We start from the raw sequence: 16,488 nt of genomic DNA, 5'->3' as shown, positions 1-16,488 counted from the left end.
CTGATGGCCTCTCTAGCAGCTGCAGCTTTAAGTGTTTCCACCATGACTTGTTCACTGTGTCAAGCATATCAGGATCAACTGAACATTTAAAGAGGCGGATGGCAAACTGACTAAAAACTACAAGGTGATTTGGAAAACAACTTTTTATTAATATCAGTGAAATGAGTATGATAGACTACTCACTACTAAATAAAGGGCTACCATTTGGCTGGCTAGAATTGCCAGCGGATAGATTCAAATGCTGCTAGTTTTTTAGATTTTTTTTTTAAAAAAAAGATTCTTTCATATTGCACTGAGAAAAAAGTGTGACTCAACACACGTTTAGAACAAACTTGTACAGTTTGATCACTTGCAAAATATACAGAAGAATCAATTTGTATTGTTTTTGTGCACACACGTTTCTCCTTCATTCTTAGATTTTCCCCATTTTATTGAAAATTTAGTATACTCCTAAGTTTCACCTTTTTGCAGAATGCATTATGCTTTCCTAATGTTCTGCGTAGGCTTGCACTCCCTCTGCCTCTGCCTGAGGTCAGCAGCACACGAGCTGGCCCTGTGCAGAAGCACGATGCTCTCAGGCTTTCTGCAGTAACTGCGCACAACACCCTTGGATTAGAGCTCACTTGAATGAAGCTGGCTTGGAGTGCGGTGGAGCAAGCACAGGCCTGCGTAAGACACACGCCAGGAGATGCTAGACTGCAAGCAGTCTTTTTCTAAAAGCACTGTCTTAAAAAATCCACATCTGAAGCTCCCCAGAGCATACTCTTCTTTTATGTTGTTATTTGTGACAATACAGTCTATATTACGATCAGGACAGTTTAGGTAAAGAGGTTTTTTTTGGTGTGTGTGGGGGGAATATTTGATGTGGAGAAGCTTTGGGGCTGGAGCAGAGGGTCTATGTCGCAGCTGGATTTTGAAAAGTTCTTCTGGGCTCAGCAATGATTTTATTGAGCTCAGAACCAGGACTTTCTGCGAATTAGCATTTTGAGAGGAAAGAAGCCCATACGTAGGCAGGAGCACATAGTGCAGAGGTTCCCGAGGATGTATAGCGAACAGTCTTTCCTCAGAAGGAAGTTCTGCTGGGGGGATCTGGAGGCAGAGGAAACCGGATGTGTCAGGACTTCTCTGGTGAATTGTTTACAAGAAGATAAGAAGAGGCCGAGGAGGATATGAAAAAAATTGAAAAGGCGCTTTAAGAAAAGATAATAAACCAGACTCTAAAGGGTGAACCAAGGGGAATAACAGGGCCTCACACCAAGCACAACAGCTGAGGACAGTAGGAATAGATCCTTTAAGAACCTGGGCACCAAAGAGCTAAGTTTATTCCAAGTGAAAGCTGTTTGAAAGTCTTGCCTTATAAGGTTAAATTCTCTTAGGCTTTTGTTTTGTTGGATTTTTGGTCTCTCAAAACATTGAGAAAGCACTGGTCTTGGATCTAAACAGCACAGTCATTGGAGGGCAACTGAGTCACGTGAAAGGGAAAACTGAGGGAGCTTCCTCAGTTGATGTTTAGTCTAGGCAGCCACTATTATATTTTATCAATGGTGTGGATGAAAATTACTCCACCCAGGTGTTGGCACCTACGTCTAGTTGTTCGATTTAATGCCTAATTAATACCAATGTTGTAACATGCCTGAGAACACCACAAAGTCTTTGTGCGTTAGTAAACCTCCTCTCACAGCTTATTGCATCTATAAACATCACACCCCTAGTCAGCACAACTATAAACCCATAAAAGCCTATTGGCTTAGACTGAGGGAGATGATGCACTGCAAAGCATTTCATCAGGGTGCAAATGCAGAGCATTTGAGAAAACAGATTATCATTTCTAAATGCCATAAGCAGAAACAGGTAGAATCTCTCCATTCTCAGTGTCAAATAGCTTCCTGTGATGAGAGTTAATAGTTAATTACCAAACAAATGGGTAGATCCAAACTATTTCCTTGTGATCCATCACATATTTTTTTTAAGATTGTGACTCAACACTGAAATATTTACAAACTCTGTAAGCATTATATTAATGAACTATGGCTTCATGGCTCTTTCAGTGAGATTACTTATCTTCTGGAGGGATGGGTCTTCACTTCTCGAGCTTCAGGGCAGCCTTCGTTTTCTAACCCAGCAACTTTATGAGCACTTCGCATGTGTTTAATAAAACTTATATTTTAAGCGATCTAAACAGTTCTTGTTCATCAAATCCAGAAGCACCTCCAGTAAAGCTGATGGAGCTTGAGAGAAAGACTGAGTGAATCAAAATAATAAGCCTGTCCTTTCCCTGTGCCTTGGTTTGCTAGTAAAGACAAGGCATACATATACCATACTCAGAATAAACAGCCCCTGTTTTATTTGTTTCCTCACTCTTCCTGTGTATTCAGGCCAGAGAGTCAAGACTCACTGACCTGCTTCTAAGTTTATAAACATACAGATAAGCTTTATTCTCTTTCAATCTTTATCTAAAAATCTGATTTTCAAGAAAACAAAAGTTCTTAGAGCACTAAGAAGACATGAAAGCAATGCTTTACGATGAGATTTAGTAACAATATTTAACAACATTCAAAAAGCCAGAGTCTCATTCTTTGAAGGTTTTCAGTGCCTAAATGTCTTTGAGCATCTGGACTAAAATAAAGGGGTTTATATTTGGAAAGACAGGTATTTAGTATATTGCGTTTCAACAAACAGTGTTTCAAAGTCAGAAGAGTTAGAGTTATACATACATATAGCCTTAAATGTGGTGTAACCCTATCTGGCACCTAACAGACATAATATTTTCAAATGTTTTTTGGACAAAGTTTTCCTAAGATTAATATTTAATAAATGAGATTTGAAACTCCTATCTAGTTTCTTCAGGAAATTTTCTGCTTTAAAAAAATAGACTCCTTTGAAATGAAATGAGGCATGAAGGAATAAGCCTTTTTTTGATGTTTTCATTTACAACCAAGAAGGGGAGTAATGTTTCCACTTTCAAGGATACATGCTGTTGCAGATCCTTATACAGATATACTCAACATTTAATATAAACTTTCATAAGGTAAAGATTAATTTTATTTTCACAAATATTTGTGATTATTTACCACATGCATCTCTGCAAACTTTTACAATCTAAGTCTAATTCTGTCTTCACAGCAGGAGTGGCTCTGCTATTCAGCAGATTTTTCAAACTTAAATCTACAAATGCAATTGGTCTACAAAGCCTATTTCATATCAAACAACTTTTCTGAGCTCAATGAGTTAGAAAATGCTGCTTCTGATTGCTGTACCCCTCTTATGCTAGCTTTTGCTGTTGGTGAATTTGAGGTCATGCTAACAAGGGATAACTAACTACCCTGGAAGGAGGTAGGAGCCAGCAGAACTCACTGGAGGAAGCACTGTTTTGTACTTATGTTTTTCCCTAAACATTCAAAACAGCCACTGCCAGAGTCAGGCTTTTGGGCTAGGTACTCCTGCGTACAACCCACGTTTCCAGAGCAAAGTACAAAGCATGTTTTAACCCCTCACTCCTGAAGGCATTTAACTTCTTCACACTCATCTTTATCCAGTACTGCAGAGAAGAAAAAAGTGTTTGTGATGTTTCTCCTTTTTTTTTTCCATTTCCCCATTTTACATGTTTTTCAAATTTGCTTTGCTATGAAAAAGACCTGCTGCATGGCTCTGTCATAGCACTGGCTCCCAGAGCTTGGACTTGCCCACTCTATGCTCTACTGTGCAGTACAGGTTAGGCAGCAAAAATCATTCAGAAATGTTTCTGGTAGCACATCTTTTGTCAGTAACTACTCAGTAAACACTTTTGTCAGTGAATGCTGTGTTAACAAGTACTTAAGGATTTGCTCCCATTACTTGACACGGTAATAAATACTTCACGTTGGAGTGACTTCCAGCTTTTCTGAGTGTGGGTGGGCAGCAATAATTCAGCATTCTCCTTTAAAGATGAAATTAAGCTGTCAGAAATATTATCTGTGTGCCAAAAGTTACACGGAACCTTACTGACAGCAATTCTCATTTTTGCTCTTTAATTTCTCACTTGCCCTGTGCCAACAGGGTTTTGCCTTCAGTATTGCACTTCAAGTTAAATAGCTGTCAAGTTTTAACTGTTTTGTAGAAACTAGTTTGGACTTTCTCACATGTACAACCTAGGATGCATGTGCTCCTCTTGCACTTATATTTAACAGTATAGTAAAGTTTGTTGCCTGGATCAAACAGCAGTGACATGTCTAAAATAATCCCCACCAATGTGCTAGGTATCTTGAGACTAATGGGAAATCTAGAGCTACTAGTCAGAGGAGTAGGTAGTCTGAGTAGGAGAGAAATGCAACCCAGCTAAGATAGTAAAGCAGTCTCAACTTTGGAACTTGTCACCCATGCTGGAAAAAATAATAAATAGTATGCTGCAAAGGCCAAAGGATGAGAGCCCCCGTGGTTCTGTGGTATACTGAACTGAGGAACATAGGAGGCATCTGCAGGTGCTTATTTTTGATGGAACAGAAACTAAACCACTTTAAATAGTTTAAAAACACCATTTAAATTCTAAGATTTTCTAAAAACTGCCATAACACAGAATATTTTTTTTTCCAGGGGATCTAAAATTACAGATTTAGCTATCACATATTGAGCAACAATTGTGTGTCTGAGGATGCATGAGAAACCCTCCCCAAAGCTCTTCCTGCTAAATGGGCCTCAGAGTTATGTAGAAAAAGAGAGAAAACCCGATTTCCATTTCAAGTGAAAAGTTGTGGGTTCACAGAAGAAACAGCAACAAGCCTGTGATACATGTTCACATCAGAGCAGTCATGTGGTCCTGCTTCAGATGACTTGCATGGCCAGCGATGTTTTCCCCAGTGGCAAAACACACTGACAGTTCAGTTCAGGTGAGGTACTCTTGACCGAGAAGTCAGAGATTACCTCTGTTGCACATATTATATACACAGGCTTGATCTTTTACTTTTTATGTATTAAACCCAGTATTATTTAAGCTGGTATTTACACCATGCTGCTCTACCAGAACAAACTTTCCTACCTATACTCTAAACAGAAAGATCAGCATGTCAGCATCATTTCAAACTAACGTTTCTATGTAAGGTTTTGTTACTGGAAAACACCGAGTAAATTCCCAGCTTTCCATTTCCTCATCTCTCCTAGTACTCAGAATTGGTGCTGTATCTGCCCACCACCAGCTGGCAGGAACATTACTTTACAATTACGGATAGTTTAATTCTTCTTTTGTTCCCCTGCACACTAAAGCAATCTTGATTTTGAAATGGTCAGAACTTTCTGAAAATTAGCTCTCTTCACATTAGGATAGACACTTAGACACTATTATGTGCAAATCTACATCGGCCAAGAAAAAGTTAAAGAGCTGCTCTGGGCACAATGAACACTGTTCACTTCATCTGCAAGAACAGTCAGAGTTTGGAGGGTGAGAAACAAGGTATGGTGCTAGGTTAGGGAAACAAAGTTGGAAGAAGAATGCATCTTTCTCCCTAACTCTCTGGAAGAACAACACGGGCTTCAGCTGAGACCAAACTTATCAGGTTTGCTTTTCAGTCCAGAATGTCTCTCCATTTACTAGGAACTTTTTAATGGTCTGAGTGAGGCCACAGCAGCCAGTGACACAGAAGAGGACAATCAGCTTCAAGCCTCAGTCATTTGCCCTCTACCTATAGAGAACATGCACAGAGTGATCACAAGTTAAGAATACCATGATCTCAACCACCTCAGAAGGATACTTGAAAATATGTTCTCAGAAAATTTTAGGGATCTAGTGAGAAGCATCAGTTGAAAGGCCTTTCTGTCCAATAGGACTCATGTTTTTATTTCAGCAATATACTTATTTAAAAGTACTACAGTGTACTGCAGCAACAAAAAGATATTGACACTCAGATGCAAATTAATATAAACCCATAGGAATTCCTACAAATAACACTTAATAAGTGAAGAAAGCATGCAGTTAGCAAACACAAAATTCTTATCTGTTCTCATATTCTCTACACTGTATAGCCAGCAAAGGTAAAATGACTTTTTTGTGTATTTTTTCAGAACATTGACTACAATGAGGTGGAATTTCAGAGGGTGGCAGAAACATATTTTTGCTTACTTATACTCTGTAAGATAGCAGCAATTCAAAAAAATGACAAAAAAAAGTAAAAGCTAAAATAGCAGAGAGATAAAGACTGCAGCCATTGTCCCAATTCTTACCTTTCAGAGTTGCTTTCTTAAGTACCTTCATGGCATAAAGCTGACCCGCGTCAGATCCCTTGATCTTCCTCACTAGAAATACCTATGAAAAGCAGATACCTCATGTAAATGAGAACTGAACTCTTAGTTGAGAGCATTTGTTGCATTTGACAGAGTAATAGATACTAAGGCTCAGGATTTCTAATGAAAATTATTAGCTGTAAGTATTTCATTTCTATTTTACCCACAATGGCTGAACTAGCTCTGGAAAGCTGCAGTCTTAAGCCAGTACTTCTTCTCAAAGAAGGTACGTTCAACATTATTAATTGCCATTACACAGTAACTTGAAGATGGGTCAATGGGCATAAGCACTGTGTGCACATTTCTTCATTTTCCAAATAGCTCTACATGAAAAAAAGTTATGCTTCATTTGTGCTTAGGAATGTCCAGTTTCTTAAAAGTACTGCCACCAAGGAAACTGAGGAGAAAAAACAGTTTGATGTAATTTATGTCTCAGAACATGAACTGTGACGAGCCTAAGATGCACCTGAAGCAAATAGTTCATAACCACTGATAAGCTGAAATATGTTTGTACATATTTCTCTCAAAAAATGACATAATTAAATAAAAACCTGAAAATCTGTACATGAATATTTAAGGAAAGGTAGGACTGTATTTGATCTATCTATAATCTATAATCTCCATGCAACTCTTTCTTCCTATTTGACATCAGTGCATCTGAGCACAGGAGGGATAGTGAATAAAAGAATCAGTAGTTCAGTTCTGTCCATATAAGCCTTTCAGTCTTTTAATGACTGAAAATAATAAGAACTTTCGGACAGTTTCCAGGACTTACTCTGTCTGCTGAAGTCAGAAATATCAGACAATGCTGTCTCGTTTTTTATTTCAGCACTTTTCTTACTGGACCGAAGCAGGAAGTAAAGCCAAATGCAAAAATAAACATAACCACACATTTATAAGTATGCTTTTTTTATAATATACATACATACATATATATATATATATATATATATATATATAATGTATAAATTAACAAAGGTAGGCTGAAAATATCTAATTGGATTACAAAGATGTGTGAGAATTATTTTAATCATTGCTTTTTTAGGAATCATGCTGCTCTAGCAAATTGCCTCCATCCAAAATACAAAAAGCCGCCCCCCCCCCGAAAAAAAGAAGAGGTGAAGGAATCTGTTTCCAGCACATTATTTGCAAGTTGAAATACTCCGTCTTCTGCAAAAAAATCTATAAGCATATTATGATTTCTTGAACACTCTTTAAGGAAAGGTTTGTGAGGAGAGATAACTTCTATCTAACCAGCTGGAGAGGTTGAAAAAAAAAGGGTAGTTTCTCTCAGAGCAGGTCTCTCCTATCTGAACAGCATCATAGCTGTAGCTACAACACTTCTACACCATGCTCTGACCCAATTTGGTGAGACTTCTAAATTATGAATTGTTCTCAGGATGTTTCCTGTGCATACGAGAGATGCACAGTTCTTCAGCTGAGCTTCCTTGCCTAGCTGGGACTGGATATGTATAGCTTGGTCCCACTACCTGTTTCCTAGTTTGATTAACATGTAAGTACCTTTGGTACTCACAACTGTAGAAACAAATTATGAAACTTAGATGCAACAGGAATGCATAAGACTTTCTGAAGTGTTTTCCATTAATATTCATGATAAAGTGAGCTCAGTTGCTACTGTATTAACAGGAAGTCAATTCATTTAGAAATTCAGCTAAACACAGAGAAAAGTTGGGCTACTTTTCCACCCAGTCCAAGTAGAATATCTAATTCATGTACAACTTTGAAAGGGAAGAGAAAGTCACAAAGCAAGTTTATTCAAACACTACATCTTCAGCTTTATTATACTTCTGTAAACATGGTTATAGGATCTCCATATTAAAAAAAAACTCTCAGACTAAGATAATGCTTTAAAGATGTATTGCACATCAACCAGCACAGCATACTGCAAACAGCAGAAGTATTATTAGGCTCTAATTCTAGAAGTACTGAGGAGAAAAAGTATGTTATCTGCCATGTAATCTTGCAAAGCTTATAATACCCCTGGGGCTGTAGTAAGCAAAATTATCCATTTGTGTTACTAGTCACTTGTCACCTGTTCCCTGTAGCACGTGATAGGGCGTTTGGTCTGCATTCCCTCCAAAACAGATGAGTCAAGAACACTGTGTGCCGTTTCAGAGGACATCAAAATAATCATCAAACCAAAGAGGAAACAGAACAAATGAAAATGAATTGTACTGCAAAATGATGGTGCCCTCTTGATTATTCTTAAAGGAGAAGTCACATCATTCTTGAAACTGTAAAGTGGTCCTAGAGTGCTTACTTGACTGTTAATATGAGTTAAATTACACCAGTTGGCCAGGATACCACAGATATGCAGCTAGGCCAGGATATCACAGATATGCTGCTAAACGTGATTTTCATTTTTTCAGTTTGATATGTATACAAGCACACCTCAGACTATTAATAACTGGCTGCAGAAACAGAACTAGCAAAACTCCCTTTAGCTGGAGCAATGGGTACATTACTCAAATCCCAACCTAGAGAGCTAAGCAAGTGCTATGACTTTCGAACAAAGGCTTCTTCCTTAATCCTATATGAAATAATTTAGGCTGCAGGTGGACAACTTGAAAATCAGCAGCTTGCTGTCTGAGGAGACTGATTTGAGCCATCACCTCAAATACTGAAGTGATGAAAATTTAGCTAGTTGTGGACTGCATAAGAACTACAGACAAGACTTTGCTCCCCTGTGTCTGTGCTGCCCTGGAGAATTTACTGATTTGTTTCACATAAGACAGAAAAGTGACTTGCAGTCACGCACAACCCCAGAGAGGTATGAAGTGTACCCCTCACGTGCAGTGCCATTGAACTAGGTGCAGCGTGTCCCAGAAATCAGATCTTCTTTTGGGAAGCAGTGGCAGAGACCAGACTTTTCACTTATAAAAAGTCTAAAGCTAGAAAGTCAGCACAGATAATTAATAATGAAATGCATTCGTATCTTCTAAGGTACCCAGTGAGCTGTTTCTAAAATATTTATTGCACAAAATCTGAAAACTGGCTAGTCTGCTTCTGCTACTCTTTCAAAAGGGCTTTCTTTTCCTTTTCCTTTTCCCTTTCTTCTTCTTCTCCTTCTTCCTTTTTCTTCTTTCCTTTCTTTTTCCTTTTCCTTTCTTTTTTTCTTCTCACATTGAATCACACAAGAAACATCATGCTGGGTTGTCTGATCTTTCATCTTTCTTTAATATTTGAAACTCAAATAGTATCTTTTCTCCCTCTTGCAATTCTCCAGATCAAAACTTGGAAGTGAAAGCTAAGTCTTCTGAATTCCCTCATCTCAGGGAACTTCTAACAGACTTAATAATATAAGTCTGGAATAGTGAGGAAGCTGCTAAATACTCTAAATACAGCTTCTTTCAGGAATAAAACTGAAGGCCGTCATTTATTATCATGGTGTTCAGCTTTGCACTGTTCACCTCAGCAGATTTTAGATATGAGTCAGTTCCTCAAGTCAGCCAGAATGATCCACTGTTCAAGGCTGGGAAATATTAAGAAAAACAGAAAATAACACACTTAAAATGACAAAGACTTCCATGTCTGGTTTAAATTAGGTTCACTACAGTGTCACCCTTCCAGAGGCTTCAAAGTCTGATTTAGCTAAACCATAAAAAGAATTTAAGACTGAATTGATTCTTCCTCCTTTTTTCTCCATCCTTTCTCCTATTCTCATTTCTACCAGAAGCAACCTGCTGCAGTACAATTGCCTTTGGGATAAAGCAAGTCTACAATTTGTAATGTTTTCTCTCCATAACTTAGCTTGTGGTCACACATGTGGGCAGTTTTTTAATACAAATGCTACATATATTTATATATTTATAGATATACATGCACATGCAGAGGCATATTCAGCAATGAATTATATGAGGAAATATAGGTCTGTGTAGGCATCAAAATTGAAGTAAAAATGAAAACAAATTGTCTCTTAGTTAACTGATGAAAGCTCACAGCTATAAATTGCATCTAAGACTCAGACAGCTGTAGGTCTCACAATACCGCTGTGAGGTAACTATCTATAGGTAGGGTTAATGATGGAGAAGCTAAAGCACTGAAAAGATAGGGCCAACATCACACCCACCTGCCTTCAGCAGCTGACTTTAAACCTCTGAATGTCCCTATTTACATCCTCTAACAAAGCAGCAATAATGAACTCATCTCACTGAAGGCCAGGCCAGAAAAAAGGTGAGGGATCTAACTTAACAGATGATGACAAGCTAATGCTCACTTGTGCTCATTAGTCCCAGTCCAGTGCCATAAGCATTACTTTCTAAACTTTTTTACATATAGGACTGAAGCAAAAGGGCAAAGTCTTTCCGAAATGAAAAGTGGTTTAGTTTTGCTAATCTGCCTTTACAATATAGTTGATAATATAGGCAGTGGTGCCAGTGTAAACGATCTCAGAGAAAGTACATGATAATTTAAATATTACCCTATGTGATTAGACAGCATAAACAATTACCTTTCCATATGAGCCTTGTCCTAACACTTTCAGCAGCTCAAACTGAGAAGGATCTGCTTTTTCAAAACCTTCCTTCACATGATGACTGATGTCTATTTCCTTCACGATTCCTTCATCCTGCAAAGGAAAAGAAAACAAAATAACCCGAATCAGAGCTGTTATCCTAAGCAAAAGTATTGCGTATTAAAATCTCATCTTCTGAGATGCTACACTCACATGTGAAGCTGTGAAATAGAAACTAATGCTTTTCCAAATATCCTGTGAGCCTGTTGTTGTCGGGGAGGAGAATGGCTGGACTGTCAGGACGTCCAAGTCTATTCCTTCTGCTTATGAAACATCAAGACCAGACTAGATAGACTGTATAGATTGAAGCACGGAAATGCCTTGCTGCCATTGCAGAGCTCAGTGTGCTCCTCACAGACTTTGCTAGTAGTGCAATGTAGCCACACCTGTACTACAGAGCCTCCAGCACACTCCTCTCCACACACTTCCTCAGTCTGTCTGCAAGCATCATTTAAATTCATGTCCAAAAGTGAAGCTCTCCTGGTCTCAAGAAGCAATTCTTCTTTTAAGTAGGCAATGAAGAAAGGATATTATTAAAAGTATCTCTTCCTATTTACCTGGAAGCATGGAAAATTACTACCAGCAACCTTCTAAACAGAAAATAAAGATTTAGATGGGGTGATAGTGGGGTGAGAAGGAGAAAAGAATGACACACACTTTTTTTGTTTGCAGGAACTAGCTTTAAACATTTTGCATTTTCCAGTTTCTTTTGTTGAAATATTTCCATTGTCAACAGAGGCACATCCCTTAAAGATGCCAACGGAACTAGGACTTTTTTCTTGCAAGCTGTGACATATGGCATTTATTCATTTGTTCTGTGTTATTATAGCATGTTCCTCTAAAAACAGAGTGACTGGGTCAGATGAGACCCAGAGGGACTATGTAGAGTTTGCAGCAACCCAGAAAGTCACTGAGCTGAAAGGAAACCTGAAAGCAAGGAACTGTTCTTCAAGGACACAGTGGCAGAGGAAGACTATATTTATATGCCTTTCTTATTTCTGTAGTGTCTCATGTACCCGATTATGAAGTTTTAAAATCCAAACTAATTGTTTTAGCTTCTGTTGAACTAAAATGGGGATTTGAGTACCAAAACTTTATTTCCCAGATCTGAGGAAATGGCTCATTTATACTGAAGGAATAGGTCTGAGTATGCCTGTACCTAACAGAAGCTGCTGAAATCTTCTGAACAGTATTTTTAAATAGGACTTTTACTATAAATTCCCTTTTCTCCCCAATAAAAAAATCTCAGTAAAACCTGGAAATGTAATGTTTCCCTCTCCTTCTTAAAAATGAATGTGAGGAAAAAAGAAATAACATTCTAAAACAAGAACACTTTCACAAAGCCACCTGGTCAAAACACATCCATTTTTCTAAACAAAAATAAATTTGACTCCTGTCTTCTCCAAGAAAATTGGCATCATTTTGGACCAGCTATAATGACACACCTGATGCAAGATGCATTACCTAGGCTGCTCTGTACACTGCAGTCTCATCCTCTCTCTTCCCTACCTCATCTTTTTACCCTCACATACTTTGAAAAAGGGTGTCCTTCTGATTTTAAAAACATTTGTTAGTTCAAATTTTTATTCAGAAGAGAAATAATAGTAAACTGATACAAATTTGACACTTTAGTTCTGTTTTTTAAGGAAACCAAGGCTTACGTTGATACTATGATCAGAGGCTCCAGCAAATTATGAAGTAATGAGCTTTCATACTTAGGGACACATGTTTTTACGTAAACCTGAAGCAAGTGAGGGCCTCACACACTGTTAAAAACATAATTTGAGCTAAGCCTCCCCCACAAACACACACAGCTCAAGTCAAGCATTTGGATTGCGTGGATCAGCAGCAATCTCGTTAAGGTGCTGCTCACAAAAGCTAAAAATGACTCCCTGCAATTGCCGGGGGCTCCTGCACTGACCCACCTTTTACTCCCCACGGCAGACTTGACATGCTCGGCAATTCTCCCTGCAGCGACCGCAGACAGAATTTGGGAGGACAAGCTTCTGCGGGCCAACCTTTGTGAACACCCCCCAAAACTGCTCTATGAATGACTTTGTAGTCAGGGTGGCTTAAGAGCACTCAGCCACAGTTCCACAATTTCACCCATCTCTTTTTTTTTCTTGCACAGAAATACAGCAAGTAAAGATCATCCATCAGAACGAGAGGAAACAGGAGCTAGGTCCAAATTTCACACTATATCCAGGAGAAAAATCTCTGCAAAAAATAATCTAACCTCAATTTCACATATATACCAGGTATCTTTCTCAGAACTGTTTCTTCTTTTCACTAACATCTCATCTTTAAAAACTGTAGGTAAGATCTACCTCCTTAAGGGAACACCAAAACCCTTTTCCTTCCTGTTTAGCTAGTATTGAAGCCTAAATCATGTTAATAATTACAGCTACATTTTCAGGTTTAAACAATGAATGAGTTTCAAAATATCCAGTCCTATTAATCATTAGAGTCATAGGTCTACAACCTTTAGCAAGTTTCCCTCTGTGTTATTAAACTAACATAAACTCTTCAGTTTAAAGTGTTTAGTTACAGGAGTATATCAGAACTATTAAGGTGACGATGAGTCTGCTTGCTGGAAGAATGCTGAAAAAAATGAGTATTCCCAGAGAATAGCATAATTAATTCATAATTTGCAATAAAAACAACACTTTAATTATATACACATTTAATTTAAACCACAGAAAAAATATTATTAAAAAGAACAAACTCAGGACTGAATACAAAGCCTAATGTCGTATAGCAGAGAAGCACAGATTTTAAAGATGACTAGAACCCTGTTAGATTATCTGATTTCATAGCAATATACAAAAGGCTGGCTAGAAGAGGCTTCTGGAGGTCATCTGCTCCAGCCTCCTGCTCAAAATGTCACCAACACTTGATCAGGCCAGCTGGTTTTTGTCCACTGTAGTTCTCAGTGTCGCAAACAATGAAGCTTGAGGCATTTCCTACGAAAGATTATTCTCCTTCCATTTGCCTGGCTCAAAAATACCCACAGTCATGTCAAGCTGCAAGCTCCCTGTGTTCTTAGGAGGAAGCAGGATATTTTTCTAGGAAGGCAGAATTTCCTGTGCATTTCCTGTGGTCTCCTCACTAGAAAGGGGAAGCGAAGCAACACTGAAGAACATGCCAAACCGCTCTTAGTAGCTTTACTTGTGAGTGGCCCGAGAGGTAATTAGCATGTCAGCTGCTATGAGAAATCCACCTCCCACTGGAGTAAAAAGCAAACCTTTCAGTGCTTGAGACTGAACACATTCTTCCATTAAGAAAATACACTCGAGTGCACTGTATCTCTGGGTCTCTGACACCATGGGACGAAGTATCTTAAGTTGAGCCAGTTATAAACTCTAGCCAGGCATCACCCAAACCTGCAAATCAGTCCTACTTTCATAGACCCATCAACATGAGGGCTGTCTTCTTAAACCTGCTTAGGAAATGCAACTTGCTGGAACTAAGTAGAGGGGTAAGAAGAATGGGAATCAGAAGTAAAAGCAAAGTAATGACACTAGAAATGCTCCTAACTGAGCTTCCTCGTAGTATTTAAATATACTTTAGAAAGAACCATAGCAATCTAAATTAGCTGTAGTTGCAAAACAGCTACAGCTGTATGTTCCTGAAAAGGTGCTAAAAGAACTTTTGTTTCCTGATTTAATTAGTGTTCAGACAGGAAAGTGTAATCTTATAATAGGACACAAGGAATGAAGTACCTGAACGTACCCTAATTAGTCTAACCCTGCTTAGCTCTTTCCTGAGCTGTTCAGTTGCCTTCTGTACATTTTTATAACAGAACCGGTTGCTAGAAATTGTCACTGGTATTTGTCTGAAGCTATTCAACTTGTTTAGCTAAGGGTTTCTTTTACCTTACTTAAGGGCTTATTTTATCTTACTAGAAAAACAACAGCAGTTTTATAGTTCCATTTTCACATTTTTACTCAGTTGGATTTTGCCCTATCATTTATGTCTTCTTAAATCCACCTGCATTAAAATAAGACCAACTATGGCACACTACAAAGAATCATTTTTCTGGAATATTGTTGATCGGAGTCAAACTCAAGGTATCCATGCACAAGAACTGCGGGCGGATTCTCCTAGCTGTTTTTGCTTTGAGTTGCATCTTAAGAGACCTCTCTTACACAGATTTTTTCACCGGCTCAGGCAGTGCTGTACATATGCATTAGAAATTTGCATTACAACAACTACACTGAGTTAACAGTTAATCACAATACAGATTATGCCTGTCTCTGTGGTCACTACAACTGAAATCAATGCGGCTATTAGCCTAGCAAAGTGCCATAAAAATGATAAAGGTTGGCAGAATTGTGGCTAAAGTATGTCATTTAACCCTATATGGAACAAGCCTTCTGATATTATAGACCACAAGAAGTAATGTTAGACTAGATAAATTGGCTGCACAGTATTTGGAAAGGCTTGTCCTTGATAAACTCAGTAAAATAAAAAGAACTAAAGAAATTTTCAGAATGATACTTTGGAATATGAGCTGAATAGAAACCAAATTGATGCGGGAATGTAACATTTCCAAATCAGATTTGCAGCACTCAAACCCGAACAAAAAGTCAAACTTAAATTACAATGAAGCTTAATCCAACACCCTTCTGTTATGCTTATAAGCAATGTCACAACACAAATAAGCAATGAGTAGGATGCAATTTATTAATTCACAGGCATAGATTATTCACATATCAGAGGAATAGAAAGAAAGATCAATCAATAGTTAGCAAATAAAGCAGAGTCTAAGTACCACCAAGCAATCTGGGCTCTCAACCTCAAGGAGTTTCCTGGTCAGGCATCCCCAAACCAGGGAGGAGGTGACTTGTATCTGTCTCTCCTAGAGTAAGTCCCCTTCCCTTACCTATAGATATATCTGACAGTGATGACCACAAGTCATATGACAAAGCTTTGTTCAGCCGGTGGAACTAAGATGTGGTTCCAGGTGGTCAGTTCTTGGCAGATTGTCCTGCTCACAGGACAATGAAGCTGTCCAAATTCTGCTCACAAGACAATGCAGCTGTCCAAGTCCTATTAATAAAGCAAGTTGTATCAGACCTCAGGTATCTGCTCACATTAATAACAGTGACTGGAGGGCAGCCCGTGGAAGCAGGTGTACTTAATCAATATAACAACGGGGTTCAGCGTAGCCTCCCCTACACCTTCGTGATAACCCTTCCATGTTTCTTGTGGTGTTGGATGCAGCCTAAGGGAATGGACAGTGAAGAAAGTGGGCACACAGTGAAGAAGCTATTTTAATGAGGAGGATTTCAGTTTGGAAAAAAAACAGGAACCAGCTTCCAAAATGGGTGTTATCAGTGGACTTGGAGGAGTCAAAATGAATGTTCCACGGCTTGGTCTTGCAACAGCTGTGCACAGCAGCCTAGGCTCTTGCTCCATGCTGACTTTTCCCAACAGTGGATAAGCAGGAATGCTTGACCTGATGAAGCTTAATATTCTGTAAACTTCTGTAAATATTTATGTTTTCCACAAAAAGCATCATCCTGTGTCAAAAGTGAGATGGATGTTCTTGGCAACTTGAAGAAAGCACATGATAGAGCAGCAAAAACTAGGGAAGAGAGAGCACTGAACTGGAACCTATGATAAAAGAGGAATGGAGAGCGATTCTCTGAGACTAATACAAGAACAACCTATTTAGGGCTTGATTCTATACTGCATTATTC

The 16,488-nt window shown here is 38.5% G+C and overlaps 1 protein-coding gene across 2 annotated transcripts in view; it reads right to left on the bottom strand.

Annotated features, from left to right (window-relative positions):
• RPS6KA2 (ribosomal protein S6 kinase A2) overlaps positions 1-16,488 on the bottom strand; it is a 315,502-nt gene that overhangs the window by 94,981 nt on the left and 204,033 nt on the right. For both annotated transcript variants that reach the window (XM_062573694.1, XM_062573695.1), the window contains 2 exons: positions 10,721-10,837; positions 6,190-6,271 (listed from right to left, as the gene is read on the bottom strand). In XM_062573694.1, coding sequence (XP_062429678.1) covers positions 6,190-6,271; positions 10,721-10,837 — 199 coding nt within the window. The remainder of the gene's footprint in view (positions 1-6,189; positions 6,272-10,720; positions 10,838-16,488) is intronic.

Source organism: Rhea pennata, chromosome 3, assembly GCF_028389875.1.
Source record: "Rhea pennata isolate bPtePen1 chromosome 3, bPtePen1.pri, whole genome shotgun sequence".
Taxonomy (NCBI): domain Eukaryota; kingdom Metazoa; phylum Chordata; class Aves; order Rheiformes; family Rheidae; genus Rhea; species Rhea pennata.
The sequence above is the reverse complement of the archived record's forward strand: the minus strand, read 5'-3'. Positions and strand labels throughout refer to the sequence as shown.